The 17,023-nt window shown below is 38.7% G+C and overlaps 1 protein-coding gene across 2 annotated transcripts in view; it reads right to left on the reverse strand.

The window, feature by feature from the left end:
• Positions 1 to 5,538: 5,538 nt before the first annotated feature.
• The window catches only part of LOC126272265 (uncharacterized), a 75,628-nt gene continuing 64,143 nt past the window's right edge, over positions 5,539 to 17,023 (reverse strand). For both annotated transcript variants that reach the window (XM_049975003.1, XM_049975002.1), the window contains one exon: positions 5,539 to 8,641. In XM_049975003.1, the coding sequence (XP_049830960.1) occupies positions 8,541 to 8,641 (101 nt within the window). In that variant the 3' untranslated portion in view covers positions 5,539 to 8,540. The remainder of the gene's footprint in view (positions 8,642 to 17,023) is intronic.

Raw genomic sequence — 17,023 nt, forward strand, 5'->3', positions numbered from 1 at the left:
CAGTTCAGAAAGAAGGGATTGGACCCAAACTGCAATTGGAAGCCCTGACCTGGGCCATCGATGCGGAAGATGAACCACAGTGGATGGGAAAATGAGACGGTAATTCGGATGCTCAGGAGAACTACAAACGTGTGCAACATAACAGGCGAGCAGTTGTGCATGTCTAAGCTGCAATGGAGGGACTCCGGCCTCCACCACAACACTGGTCACCGGATTCATCCTACACGCACCCGTCACTAGGCAAACGCCACAGTGGTGCACTGGGTTGAGTAAACGCAATGCTGACGGCGCTTTGGAGCTATAAACCAGACTCCCATAGTGAAAGCAGGATTGAACAAGAGCTCTGTAGAGTTGTAGCAGCGTAGAGCGATCTGCGACCCAGTTGGTGTTGCTCAGGCAGTGGAGAGCATTGAGGTGCTACCAGCACGTATGCTTAAGCTGACAAAGGTGAGGAAGCCAAGTCAATTGGGCATCGAAAACCAGACCTAAGAATCGATATGTCTCCACTACAGTGAGTGGATCGTCATTAAGGTAAAGTTCTGGTTCCAGATGAACGGTATGACACCGAAGGAAGTGTATAAAACACAACTTTGTGGCTGAAAACTGAAAACCGTGGGCTAGAACCCATGACTGCACCTTGTGGATGGCTCCCTGTAGGTGCTCCTCAGCAACACCAGTACTGGTGGAGCAGTACAAAATGCAGAAGTCGTCTGTGCATACAGAAAAAGTGACAGACAGACCTACAGCTGCTGCTAGACCATTAATGGCCACTAAAAACAGAGATGCACTCAGTACAGGGCCCTGCAGGACCCCATTCTCCTTGATATACGAGGCACCAACTTGGACACAGAAAGTACAAAGCAACAAGAAATTTTGGATACAAATTAGGAGTGGGTTTTGGAGACCCCACTCATACAATGTGACAAGGATATGTCACCAGGTCATTTCATACACTTTTCATAAAACAAAAAACGATGGCAACCAGGTGTTGGTGTCTGGAAAAGGCTATTCGGATGGCAGACTTGGGGGACACAAGATTATCAGAGGTAGAGCAGTCCTGGCGGAAGGCTCCCTGACATGGAGCCAGTAGGCCACATGAGTTCAAGACCCAACCCAACCAACGACACACCATATGTTCCAGCAGCTTACAAAACGTTGCTGAGGCTGATGGGCCCATAGCTATCCACATCAAGCGGGTTTTTACTGGGTTTGAGCACTGGAATGATGGTGCTCTCCCACAATTGCGATGGAAAGACGTCATTGCACCAGATCCAGTTGAAGATGACGAGGAGATGTTGCTTGTAGTCAGATGAGAGATGTTTAATCATCTGACAGCGGATACGATCTGGCCCAGGAGCAGTGTCAGGGCAATGTACATGGGCACTGAGGAGTTCCCACTCTGTAAATGGGGCATTATACAATTCACTGAGGCATATAGTGAACAAGAGGAAGTTCCCTTCCAGCCACCATTTTAGTGTGCGAAAAGCTGGGGGGTAATTATCCAACGCAGAGGCTCGAGCATAGTGCTCAGCAAAGTGCTTGGCAATCGCAACTGCTTATGAGATCTGGTAACAGCACCAAACATGAACACAAATGCACACTGGTGGTCATTCTATCTGTCACAGAGAATTGCAATTTTAATCATTAACATACGTGATGATGTGTACATGCCGAAAGCTACATTGACATTGGATGATGTCTTCTGGGTGTTTCACATTTTTTGTCAGGCAGTGTATATCATATTTTGCTCAGTACATGAGAGGTACCTGCTTTTCAAACACTGAACATAGTGCAACTGAGAGGAAGATAAGAGTTTGATGATGCTGCTGATGATTATGATCTTGATGATGCTGCTACATGACGGTGTTATGAAAGTTAATATTGGGGATACACAGTTTCCTTTGAGACAATATTCTGAAGGATAATGGTGGAGTGTACGGCTTTGACGTATTTTAAAAATTAGAGAAAATGATACCGACAACTATGATGGTTTTGTGTGAGATAAAGTTGATGATTATGATATTAGGTAGCATTAGGATATTGTTTTGAGCCTTTTGCTGTGTAGATGACAGATTAAGTTGATATTCTGAAGTTTATAAATATCTGTGCAGCTAATAGATTTATATTACTAGTAGTTTTGAATGTTCATTATGGACATTATACTGAGGTGCCCAGTGCAGGTACTTACAGAACGCACTATGAAGCTGTCATTACATGTGCTGAGAACGTGTGTAGCTTTATAAGTCAATGAGAGGGTTATTATGAAAGAAAATCTCTGGGTATTTTATACTATTTGAATACTTTTTTAATATATCATGTTTTGATATGTCATGTTTTTATGTGCGAGATGCATTATGCTCCATGAATGTTAAAAATCTACTGCCTTAATTATTACATATGATGTTTCTGTAGTAATGTTTGCACTCAGTGCTACTTAAATATCATTGGTACACTCACATAATAGTTAACATATTTCATTTCGAAAACATGTTACATTTAATTTTACAACATTTACATTATATACTGCCAAGAACACAGTAATATTGAGGTAATATTTTATCAGCTGAAGACCAGATTCTGTGTGTGTAGGGATGCTTGATAAGTAGGAAAGCTTTTTCTGTACTTCATATGGGAAACTTTGAATAATTATCTTAATGATGATGTATCATGTAAATAAAATAGAAAGAAACTTCCATATGGGAAAAATATATTAAAAACAAAGATTCCAAGACTTATCAAGCGGGAAAGCGCCGGCAGACAGGCACATGAACAAAACACACGGTTTGTGTGTTTTGTTCATGTGCCTGTCTGCCGGCGCTTTCCCACTTGGTAAGTCTTGGAATCTTTGTTTTTAATATGATGATGTATCATGTAAGACATATGATGGTGAAAATGTATAGCAATAATGAAGACACTATGAGGAACTCATGATGTTGGAGATGAATGTGTATTGATTGTAGAGGTACAGAAACTTGTTATGTTACATAAATTACATATTTGTTACATGAAGTACAACCAGTAAAGTACATTGCTGAGAGATTGAGAATAGGAATTGCTGTTTGATCTTGTATAATTTATATATGCAATGAGAAACAAACGCCTAAATGAATCCTGTCAGAAAAACAGCAGGCCTAACAAAAAAAATAGATATCTGCAATATAATGGCATTTATCAATTTAATAGTCTTCACTTACTGTGTAATATATAGTCATTTGTGCAAGTAAATATCATGAAACCAATTTTGTGAGGCTAAGTGAAGTTGTCGTACCCAGTGCTGTAATTTTTTTTTACACTAGGATTGGGAAAGTTATGTTGGATATCTTCTCTGTATACTGTATTACCTGGAAGATTTCATTGGTTTATTATATGAAATTATGTTATCACACATACCTATATTTCCCCTGTGTATTTGGAATATGTTGTTGATGGAAGGACTACTATCCACACTAAAGAGATACTGCACTCAGTTTTCTACTGTTACACCTATAGACTTGTTTAACTATATGATTTTATTGGAAATGTTCATTTTCATCGTCTTGCATATTAGTTGTCAAGATGTTTGCCAAATTCTTGCCATTAGCCCCGTCAGTCCTCTATAATTATTAGCATGCACTATTGTATATGTGGTAATATACAACCTGTCACTGATTCTGGTACACTTCTGAACTGTTCTAGTACCTAACAAATACAGGAAAATGAAAACAATTATGAAATGGGAAATGTTATCCATGGACTGAACTTGAAATGGATGAACGTTAAACAAAATCTAGCAGTATCAATAGTAAAACAAATACAATTTGTTACAATGATAGGCCTATACAAATTATTATTCTAAAATATAGAGTGTAAGTGTTGTAATTTATTTTACTGTCCCAAATAACTGCTCTATCATTATGTACAATTATTAATTTGGATAATGACAGAATCCCACTATCACATGCAGAATTTGAAGAGGAGGGAGGAGGTGTATTGTAATGGGTTTTTAGGAATATGGGATTTTGTTTCATTTGATATCTGTTAATTCATTCGGTTACTTTTGTGACATGGTGTTCGTAATGACCATTTTAGAGTCTTAGTTGAAGTAATGTGTGTGTAAGCAACAATTGTGCATGCGTTTCTACACATCCAAATTAGACATAAAATGAGTTACATGAATAGCTGGATATATTTTAACATACTGCGAAATTGTAATGTTTCACAAGTTATTTCATGTGAAAAACAATTATGAAAAGTGGAAAACTTGCAAAAACCACATTAAAATTCAAAGTGTAAATAGATTGTGTAAAAGCTAACTGTTCAACAATATTCCTTTTATATCTTTGAATTACATGTCTTTGCCAACTGCACATGTTTAGTGAGCTGGTGCCTGTTTTGAACAGAGCAAGTTTGACTGTAGCCTAGGGAGAAGTAAGAACATGGAATCAGTAGCCAAAGCTAAACCTTGTGTATGTTAAAAATTTACAGAAAATCAGTAATCCAATGAGTTAAACCTGAATATTCAAGCCCATACATTACGTTAAAAAAAATAAAAAATATATTATAGGATCCAGAAGAATAGTAGAGCACATGCAACATCTGGCTACAGTGAACCACAGTAGGCTACGGAAAAGCACCAGTTAAGTAAACATTTCAGTTTTACTACTCGTGCTTAGTCATTTTTAGTATTTGCAACACACCCTTTAACTGGGATAAAATGCACTAAGTTGCAAATTGAAATGGATAGGTGACAATACTGTGAATCTACACCACTCATGTTGCCCTAATAATTCTGCACAGTTAATGACATTGCTGGTGACACAGAACATCTGTTGTTATTGAAATTCTGTGGGCATTTGTAAGTTTTTATACAATAGCAAGAATTTTTTTACAAAAATAAATAAATAAAAAGGAGGTTGTTGATTATCAAATAAAACTCTGACATTTTGTTTCTAAATATGCTGCATATACAATGAACTAATAGATATTAGTTGTGTTCTAAAGTCAAAGAATAATAATTTGATCTATAATTAGCTTTGCTTTCAATTGTGTGTTGCATTAACAGTCTGGCAGCTCACCATGCATGTTTGGATACAATACTTTAAAAAGGATATTCTAAATGGCACACCTCATAACTTGGAAAGAAAATTCAATGAATAAACCAGATACTAAGACAGTTTTAAATAAATATACAATCTAACTGATAGGTTTCAGTGTATGTTATCAACATTAACTTGTTTATTACACAAATTTGGCCTTGGGTAAGGCCTAATCAATTCATGTACCATCGTTTGAAACTTGACAGCACTCTTATGCATCCTTCCTCAGATGTTTGCTATGTCTGCAGAAACCTTGTATATTCTCACCTGGTACCACTGATATGTATCTACAAAAGGAATTCAATTTTTATTGCGACTCTCAACTGTAGTGTGTAAAGTTTCCTTGTATCTCAGTTCATTGTTTATGACAATACCAGACAGATTAAGAAAAATGTGTCATTTGTACATCACTATCTGCATTCTTGGGGTTACATGTTAGTAAACTAAAATAACAAGTCAAAGCTTGTATTCTCATGTGTATCTTGAGAAAAGTTGGTACACACTTTCAGTATTGCATGACTATGAATAAAGTGTATGTAGAATCAAAATTAAACAATTTTTTTGCTTATTTGCAAGTATAAGTGAGCTTTTCACAAGTACACTTGGTTCTTACAATGACCAATTCATTTTCACAGTTAATTGTGCATTGTCATTTTTTTTTAACAGCACAAAAAAAACACTACCCACACACATCAAGAAATAATTTTTAAACACACTGTAACAATACCAATACTTCAAAATTAACCATTACACTCAAAATTTTTGTACAAATCAATAGAAAACATTCCCGCACTGCATTCTCAGACAGGACATAAAAGATCCCAAATCCACATGATAATTTCCATTTAAATCTTGTAACACAGTAATTGAAGCACCAAGTATGTGGCTTGAATACTGTTCTTACTATATGACCATCTCGAGTGACTGCACAAATACTAGGGTTTGAGTACTAAGGGATAAGATGAGTCATTAGAGATAAGTATTCATGGTACCAATATAGTATACTCATCTAAAAGTAGGAATATCATACCAGTAGAACTATACAATTCTAAATGCAATTACTTAGTATTCATGAATAGTAAATTTGCAATGATGGTAAAGGGAGCTCGTAAGATGATATTTAATAGCACAATCAGTTCATACTTATCATCAAATGCCGATCATCTTAGAGGCCACTCGCTCAGTAGTTGGGGTATGGGACCTTCTGCTATTCAGTACACATAAACAAACAGATTTACAAATGTATGGTTCTCAAGGAAGAGTAAAGGATGTCCATAAAAGTCATGTGAGACATACCACAACACACAGAACTTTTTACTCAGTATTTTAACAAAATAATAATATTTAAAGAAGGGAGAGAACTTCCAAGCCGTACCTATATAGCAGAAATTTACGATACCTGTAAACAACAAGTAACTATCGATTTAAAGTAAGAGAATTTCCGTGAATGTTCCACTCATGAAAGAGGCAAAAGATAAGCCATTTATCATAAACAGAGCACAATGTGTTAAGAATAAAATAATGCAGGTATACTTCCACCAAATTCTACAGAAAAGCTGCTTATGACTTAACAGTTAACCAGAAACAAAACCTGGAAGCTATTATGAAGTTTCGATCTCTGTAGCCCTTTGATAATGGTGACATGTAAATTAATTTAGTATTTTCTGTAAAGATTTGCTGCAGGTGCCAACAACACCATTCAGTTTGTAACACTGAATTCTGTGCATTGCAGTAGTATATTTTCATTTTATGTAGTTATTTCCATCTAATGGTGTGGCACATAAATAGAGAGTGAATTTAGTGGTACTAATTATGGAAAGCTGGCCTTTACTGTTTTCACAGTGGCACACCGCACCTCTCGTACTCGTGAGTGATAAATGATCCATTAAATAAAAATGACTAATGTTCTAATTAATTCACCTAAAAGTCTGATGGCACTGGCATATCTGTCACATTTCTATTTCTTATTCATTCATTTAATTCAATAATTATGACTACTTTGAAGGTAGCATGAAATATGCCAACTTTGTGAATGATACACCATGTCATTCATAATCTTATACTGAAATGAAAGCATGCAACAGATGCATAAGTAAACAATATTTGGATTTTTAAGGCAGATGAATTACGTGATACAAATATTACCACCAGTAAAACAAAAAGTCTGAAAGTATGGCGTAACATTTGAGCTGGAGTTAAGATTGACAATGAAAGAGATAATAGCAGTGTCACATGACCCAACATAGGAAGAGCTAGATTCCAACTAATGTCAACATAGGTACATCTGTATAATTTCTAGCTTGTATGTCCACAGTCTTTATAAATGAATTAGCACTAATATCTCATCTCAAACTGTACATTTCCCTACCACCATACACACACAATGTCCTGATATGCACCACCCTATGCAAGTCTAACTGAATTTTAGTCGCCATGATCAGAAAACTGTCAGTATTTCAACAGCACTTGATAACACACTGAACCAGCCACATTTTCTACACAGGATTAAGAGACATAGTGCACAAACCATTGGCTAGCACTTAACCTGAGGTGGGGAAATCTTAATTATCAATAACTAGTAATACAGTAACATTCATTCCAGGAAACTGCTGGAATATCACAGATAAAGATAACCAGGGACCAGTGCACCAATTCATTCATCCAATTCTATTATCGAGTCCCTCCCCTTACACATTCAGTGTGGATACCACACTGGTGCTTATAAGTAGTCAAAAGACATTGAAACTAACAATTCCCAGTACTGATTCAAGAATGTAAGTCACTATTACATAATAACTTTAGCAGACCCTATGAAACAAATACAGATATATGAGAACAGACAAGCAGAAGCACATAAATACATACATACATTTATATATCAAAAATAAATCTGCAGATTTTCTGCTGCCTACATTGTGACAAATTAGACTGCTTTTCCAGTGGATACTCAATACACCAATGTATCTGAGAAACAATGCTTATTTTTTTTTTTACACGGAAATTTGACGACATACTGTTGCATGCGTACAGGCCCAGACGGGTGCACATGCGAGTGCATGTGCACTTGAATGCACACAATCACGCACGAAAGCTCACACATGCACACATATGAAAGTGCGTGCACGCATGCGCGCGCGCGCGCCCACACACACACACACACACACACACACACACACACACACACACACACACACACACACACTTTTAAATTTGTTGAAAGATGTAGAACAATGTTCTCCTGTTACAATGGCATGCCTTGAATATTTTTTTGAAATACTTCATTCTTCTTCAAAGGATAACAGTAACATGTAGTAAATACTTGTGACCCTGAAATGCAACAAGAAGTTCTTCCAACCATGTCTAAGTCTTTTGAACGCCAACAAGATGTTCAAAACAGTCCTTTGTGATGCCATATCACCTCTTCTTACATGGCACTGTTTCAACTCTCAGCTGCAGAGATCTAGTTCAAGCAGGAGCTGCCGCCTCCTCCTCTTCAACTTCCATACGCTGCTCTGGTTCCAGTACCTGATTTGTCTCTGCATTCAGTTCTGCCTGTGCATCCCCTTCTAAAATTATTGAAAAAATTGTTTCAAACCAAAGGTAACAAAGAATTAGGGAAACAGTTACTGACTGGGATGATTAACTCTAGCTCTTTTTCTAAGAAAAACTGTAAACTGACAAAAGCCGAATCTACAACTTTTCACCTTTTGCCACTGATTTATGTAAATGCAATAAAGTCTATAAAGCACATGGTAGTGAAGGAGACATTCTGTGGCTGCACTTATTTATTTTTCAGAGCTGGCCACTTCATCTATACTTATGCCTGGCACGTTTCAGGATTTTACAGTTAATTTATCAGATATGAGGTTTTTGTTGTTAACTCCTCAGCAGCAATAAACAAAGATAATACTGATGCATAGACTTATCTGGAAAGAAACTAACAAAATACACTAGATAACAAGTAACAGTTTGCTCCGTAAAAATGGAAGGTGGAGATAATGTCTTCAAGTGGAATACATGTAGTGTATGGAAAATAAAATATAAAAATATTTAATAAAAGCAACAATTTCTCTCCAGTATTTTTTCATTCCAGATACCTGCCTAGCTTCAGTTTACATTACCATCTCCTACTGCTAACTTTCTTTCCATTACACAGCTTCATGGCAACCTCTTCCTCCCTTTTTTAAATTTATATTCTGAAGTTTCTCATTCTGTTTACACTTCTCTCTAGTTTTGATTCCCTGCATAAATTGTTGCTACTTTTCATTATAGTTGTCTATTGTTTTTTAAATTACCCTACATAAATCATGTAACTTCTGAACTGGCCCTCTGCCACGTTAATTGGTTGGCTGGGTGATTAAAGGGATTAAATTACTATGTCATAAGTCCCATTTCCTCGTACAGAGAGGTCTACATGACTGTACATCAGAGATAGCCTACCGCACAAAACCCAGGGGAAGAAAATACAGTTACCAAAGGTCAACGAAGACTAGATAAGGGACAAAAAAGAAGAAAGGGAGGCAGAGGAAGAAAGGTATGCAAGGTATCCCATTTAGGGAGCACCTGGAAGCCCCCCCAAAAGAAGAGTGCAATGGGGGGCATACATCCCCCACTTACCAGAAGTCTCCACTCAGAAACTGATGAGGAAGGACTAGCAACACAATTATGGCAAGAGAAACACAAATAGATAAAAGATGAGCAAGTCAAACAGACTACGTGAGAGGGGGGAGGGTGAGTAAAAGTGCAAGCAAGGTGAAGGCCAGGATACTCCATTAAGTCCAGACACCCACAGTCCAGTCTGGGCAGAGGAGGCAACCGTGTGTTCTGCCAAGACCCCACAGGCCCAGTAAGGTTAAGTGGCCTTCCCTTAAAGTGAGCAATAAAAGCCCCCTTCATGAATAAAATGTAAAACTAAGTCAGTCGCTGAGGCATCATCTCCTAACAATGTGGGTAGCAAGTGAGGGAGATTTAAGAGTCTGCCGCAGGGTGGCTAGGCTGGGACAGTTCAGCGAAATGTGGACCACTGTCAAATAGGAACCACAACAATAGTGGGGTGGGTCCTCATGACGGACGAGATAACCAAAAGTCAGCAAAGTATTGCTGATGTGGAGCTGGCAAAGAACAGTAGAGCCCTTGTGAGAGACCTGCATGGAGGACCTCCGCAGGCTATTAGTTTCATTTATCATCTGTAATTAGTTTTATGAAGTTAAGAGTGCGCCATTCTGTATTCCAGATCCCTAAAACTTGATGGCATAATACCACTTGGGGGTCTGTTTACAGAATATCAATTTCAAGAGTCAGTTTACTGGCAGCCAATTTGATGAGGCAACCAGTGAGTTCATTCCCCAGATTCCAATGTGGCCCAGGGTGCAGACGAAGGTCACTGAGTGTCCATGTTGTTCAAAGGACACAGAGAATCCTGAATAGCCATGATCAAGGGATGGCAAGGGCAACACTGGTCGAGAGTTAGCAAACTGTTCAAGGAGTCGCTGCAGATGAGAAAGGAACCACCACTGCAGAACAGATATGCTAAGGAGAACGAGATGGCTACCAACTCCACAGTGAAAACACTACAGCCATCTGACAAGGAGTGCAGTTCAGTAAGTCCTGCATAGTATATGTGAAGCCAACAGGACCAGCAACCAGCAAGTCATCAGTATAGACTACTTCTGAATCCCAGGATGCAACAACGATAGAGAAAAATTGACAAGGGGCCTCGTGATGAACCGCGTCTTTCAAACGACGTGTTAAGTCAAGGCGAAGGTGTGACTGAGTGATGCACCGCAGAGGTGTTCGTGAGCAGCACAGAGGCGAGTTGGGAAAAGGAAAATACTGATGTTCAGAGAGGAAGGACCAGACGCGGACTGTGATCGTAATTCCTGATCTGACACGCTGTTGCAAGGAACTGACTTCTGTGTTTGAAATGAGGAGACGTTAGTTCAGACGCGTAGGGGAGCTGTGAACATGTGTAGGATAACTGACAAGCTGTTCTTGATACCTGATCCGCAATGGAGGGACACTAGCCTCCATGAGAAATCTGTTCAAAGGGCTATTTGAAAAGGATCCTATCACAAGTCGATCCCCACAGTGGCACAGTGATGTATCGGATCCAGTTCACAATGCTGAGGGTAATGCCTAAATGCCTTAGTCAAGGTGAGCTTTGTAAAGCTGCATATGGGTAGTGGAATATGACTCCCAGCTAGTGCTACTAAGGCAGTGAAATGTATAAAGGTGCAGCCAGCACTTTTGCTTAAGCTGGCAAAAATGGAAAGCCACGACAACCAAATGTCAAAGAGCAATCTGAAAAAGCGCTAAGTATCCATCATATTGAGTACTTGGCATGGGGGTAAAGTTTTGGTTCTGGATGAATAGCACAATGTTGACAGATGTGAGTCTCGGTGGCTGAAAACAGCCATGGATGAGGGCCCATGCCTGCCTCTTTCGTATGGCAACTTGCAATCGAAGTTCTGTGGCACCCACACTAGAGGAGCAATAGTAGAAGCAAAAGTTCTCAGCGTACAAGGAAGGTGATACTAAGGAGTCCACAGCTGCTACTAGGTCATTGGTGGTTACTAGAAAGAAAGGGACACTCGGTATAGAGCCCTGTGGTCCCCACTCTCTTTAACATGGGGAGAACTGTGGGAGGCACCACTTTGAACCCGGAAAATATGAGGAGACAAGAAATTCTGGATAAAAACTGAGACAGACCCCAGAGACCCCGCTTATATAAGTTAGTGATGCTGTCGTGGCGTAAGCCTTTTGCAGGTCAAAAAAAGACTGCTGGTGGATGTTGACATTGGATGAAAGCTGTTTGGATGGCAGACTCCAGGTAAAACAGATTATGAGCAGTGGAATGACCCTGGCGAAAGGAGCTCTGTCTGTGTGTGTGTGTGTGTGTGTGTGTGTGTGTGTGTGTGTGTGTGTGTGTGTGTATTTTTGACAAAGGCTTTCCTGGCCAAAAGCTCATTTTGTGACTCTTTTTGTCATGCGTATTTGTGACTGCATCTCCGTTATATGGTGAGTAGCAACAATCCTCCTCATAATATAGTTATATTCCATCTTGGATTTTCCATTGTTTCATTTAAAGAAAAACTGTAGAAAATGCTGAAAGTGGAAAATCATAAACATGGTCCAAGCACAATCTGCACCAAGAAAACCATCTGACGGAGAGGTGGCGGGAGGAAGAAGATAGTGAAAGTATAAGCTTGCAGCACAGAAAGAAAGTTACGCTGCAAAGACTGGTGTCCTGCTGTAGTCTAGCACATACTTTCAACAGAGTTGTAAGCCCCCTTCGGGCACTTCAGTTGGTCAGGATCCCAAATACATGATAGTAATTGACAGGGAGGGACAACGATTCTATTCTGCTGAATCCCCTTTGACCTGGAATCTTGGATGGGTCAGCCTGCTGCTACCTGATAATCAAGAAACTTGATACAATTGAAGTTTAGTTCTGTAAATTATTGGAACAACACAATTTTTTGGAAGAAAGCTTTGAAATATTTTACGAATGGCATCACAGATCAAAAAATGGTACAGTGCAATGTCAGTCACAAACCATGTTTTGCGCAGTTCACAACTAGAATTGTTAAGCACATCAATGAATATTTGATGAAAAAATTCCTTTTCACGAAGGAAACCCGGTATTTAATACCAGACATTCCCCAAAAGCAATAGTAAGAAGTTACAGCAACTATGAAACAATAACCCTCAAGACCATGGTAAAATTTACTGTAACACGTGTTGATCAGTTGGGTGCTTATGAGTGCAGTCAATGTTTAAACTGTACTAGCTGTCTCCCACACTCATCCGCACTCACCTTCATATGGACTATTGCTGCTGTTGTGGCTGTCTTCAATCAGAATACTGTAGTTCTAACTGCTAGTCTATCCTGCTAAGTCTCTTTACCTATGCATAACTACTGCAACCTATATGTACTTGAGACTGCTTACTTTTAGTCAAGTCTTGGTGTCTATCTACAATCTTTACCCCCAGACTTTATCTCATTACCAAACCAATTATTATATCATGCCTCAAAATGTGACCCATCAACTAATTTTTCTTTTAGTCAAATTCTGCTGAAAATTCCATTTCTCCCTGACTGAATTCAGTACCTTATCACTAATTATCAGATCTAGGCAATTGATAATGTACAGCATTCTTCAGTAACAGCAGTTTTCAAAAGCATCTATTTTCTATTTGTCTTTACTGTTTATACATCCACTTTCACTTACGTACAAAGCTACACCCCAGACAAATGCCTTCCAGAAACTTCCTAACATTTAATTTACGTACAATGTCAACTAATTTCTCTTTTTCAGAAAAAGTCGACCAATGCAGTTGTTTTTCTCTCTGAATAGCAAAATGCATCTATTACATCTGGTATCTTTTTTCCTTTCTTTTACTTTTCTTGATATTCATCTTGTAACCTCTTTTTAACACATTATGCCTTCTGTTGAACTGACCTTCCCTGTCTTCTGCTGCCTCTAACGAAATTACAATGTCATCAGCCAACCACAAACTTTTTATTTCTTCCTCTTCTTCAAGTACTTTCCCAAATTTCTTCTTGGTTTCCTTTACTGCTTGATCAGTGTACATAATGAACAACATTGGAGTTATGTCTACAACCCTGTTTCACTGCCTACTCAATAGCTGCTTTCCTTTCATGTCCTTCGACTCGAGTAACTGCAGTCTGGTTTTTGTACAAATTGTAGACAAGCTTCCACACACTATATTTTATTTCTATTACCTTCAGAACATGGTCCAGTCAACATTGTCAAAAGGGTTTTCTAAATTTATAAAAACTATAAAGATAGGTTTGCTTTCTTTAGTCAATGTTCTAAGCTGTAGGGGCACTACTGATTTGTGTTCCAATATTTCTCAACAAATTCAAACTAATATCTGCTGAGATCAGTTTCATTCTTCCATCTGACCAACAATAATCTATGTCATTGTTGTCCTGGATGGTGAGTGTCCATCAGAGACAAGGATATTGTCATGAGTGCCCCAGGGAGGCAATAAGACTGCTCTTGTTCTCTGTATACATTCATGATATGATGGATGGTGTGAACAACAATCTGCAACTGTGGTTGATGACATCGTACTGTATGGGAATGTTTTGTTGAGTGATTGTAGGAGGATACAGGAGGACAGACAGAATTTCTATTTGGCGTGATGAATCACAGGTCAGTCTAAATATAGGAAAATGTAAGTTAATGCAAATGGATAGGAAAAACAATCCCATAACTTTCAAATACAGCATTAGTGGAAAACTGCTTGCTCAATTAAATATCTCTGTGTAATGCTGCAAAGTGATATGAAATGGAACGAACACATGTCAGTATTTGACAGGGCGAATGGTCGATTTTGGTTCATTGGGAGAATTCTAGAAAGCATAGTTCATCTATAGAAGAGATCATTTGTATAGCACTATGGCCCCATTCATGAGTACTGCTGAGTGTCTGGTATCCCCATCTGGTCCAATTAATGGAAGACATTGAAGCAATTCAGAAGCTTTCTCCTAGATTTGTTACCGGTAGGTTCAGTCAACACTCGTGTATTATGGAGATGGTTAAATACGAAACCCTGATGGGAGACAATACTCTTTTCACAATGCACCTTTGAGGAAATTTAGAGAAATGGAATTTGTTACTGCAAATGATTCTACTGCCAACAACATACATTTCACATGAGGACCGCAAACACAAGATAACACAAATTAGAGCTTGTATGGAGGCATACAGAAAGCTGTTTTTCCATAGCTCTATTTGCAAGTGGAACAGAAGAAGGAACAACAAGTAGTAGTGCTACATACTCTACACCATGCGCCATACAGCTGCCTGCTGTATATTTGTAGATGAAGATATTCAGACTTGTTAGTAAGTAACTTCTTTGGATTTGGAATTATTACTTCTTGAAGTATGAGGATGTTTCACCTGTCTCGTGTATCTTCTTTACCATGCAGAATGGATTTTGTTACAGATGGTTCTGTTACGGATCTCAATAATTCTGAGGGATGACATTTATTCCAGCTGCCTTGTTTCAACTAACCCTTTCAGTGCTGCTGGCACTGATTATGGGTTTCAGGAGTCTAAACATCTAAGGTCATCATTCATCAGTCTCTTATTCACCCTATCCCCAAGGATGGATTTTGTATTCCCCCCGCCGACAGCATTGCCATAGTGGTAACACTGAAGTTAAGCACTGTCAGGCTTTGCTAGCACTTAGATGGAAGACTGTCTGGTCTGCTGAGCACTGTTGACATGTGGGGTGCACTCAGCCCTTGTGAGGCAAATTGAAGAGCTACTCGACTGAGAACTAGCGTGTCCAGTCATAAAAACTGACAAAAGTTGGGAGAGCGATGTGCTGACCACATGCCCCTCTGTATCTGCATCCAGTGATGCCTACTACATGTTGAGGCAATTAGTCAGTATTGTTGGGTCTTCCAAGGCCTGTTGGACGGTGTTTAGTTTTAGTACCTGTCTATGACTAGACTTGATTCAATGTCTAAATATGAGAATGTTTTCCAAATGTTTGCATAATGTGTATCTGAGGCATGGGTACCAGCCCAGTATTCACCTAGTGAGATGTGTGAAACCGCATCCATCCTAGCCAGCTCACCAGCTCTCATCAATCCATGAGATGGATTCAATCCAGGTCAAGCTCACTCCCCCCTCCAAGTCCCAAGAGCGGCAAGTTAACGCGTTCAGCTATCCAGGATGATGGCTTTCATGATCTCACGTCTGCCAAGTTGGTTTCCTGTATATAAAACTTCTATATATTACTTCCATCTACATTCACTCATTGATATTACTTCCAACTATCAGCCTTCCTTTATTGGCCACTAAGCTCTAATTACCTTATTTGCCCATATCCATTATTCTCATAGTCATGTATGCTTCTATTGCTCTGCTTTTGTCCTCCAGTCATTTCTGATTTGCCATTTTGCACTTGCTATCAGTCTCATCTTTAGATGTCTGTACTTCATTTTTCCAGCTTCATCTACTATAAGCTTATGTTCTTTTTCCATCAATTACCTTTAGTATCCTATTTGTTGCTCATGGACTGCTATCTGGCCTCATGTTTTTGCATACTTGAAAACCTGCTGCTCTCACTGCTATATTTCTCAAAGCTACTCATTGTATTCAGTTTCCTAGCTTCAGTCAATCACTGCCTAGAGCCCCTTTTAAAACTCTCAATAATCTCTGGTTCTCTCAACTTCTTCAGTTTTAATCTGCAGTTCATAACAAGTAAATTACCGTTCAAGTTTAATATGCTCCTGGAAATATTTTGCAGTTTAAAATCTGGTTTCAAAATCTCTGTTTCCCCATTATGTAACCTATCTGAAATCTTGTGGTGCATACCCAGTCTCTTCCACTTAAAGTGCCCTCCTTCCACGATTTGTATACCAAGTGTTTGCAATGATTAAATTGTGCTCTGAGCAAAATTCGAGCATACAACTTCCTCTTTCATTACTTTCCACCAGTTCATGTTGTCTCACTATTTTTCCTTCTGTCTTTTCCTACTACTCAATTCTAGTTGCTCAACACAATTACATTTTCATTTCCCTTAATCTAAATATAATCTTTAATATCATTACAATTTTTTTTCTTAATATCTTCATCTGTGGAGCTAGCTGGCTTATACACTTTTGCTACAGAGGTGAGTCATGGCTTTGCATCCATCTTGACTATGATAATACTGCATGTTCATGATCTCGTACATAGTAGTTCACTCACATTTCTTATTTGTTATTAGTCTTACTCCTGTCCTACCACTATTTGATACTGAGTACATAAGCCTGTACTCATCTGACCAGAAGGTGTGTTCTACCTGCCACCTCATATCACTAATTCCAATTACATGTAACTTAAACCTACCCAATACTCATTTCACCTTTTCTAAAATACCTACACAAATACGGGATCTAATACTACACAAACCAACCTGAA

This window comes from Schistocerca gregaria, chromosome 5, assembly GCF_023897955.1.
Source record: "Schistocerca gregaria isolate iqSchGreg1 chromosome 5, iqSchGreg1.2, whole genome shotgun sequence".
Taxonomy (NCBI): Eukaryota; Metazoa; Arthropoda; class Insecta; order Orthoptera; family Acrididae; genus Schistocerca; species Schistocerca gregaria.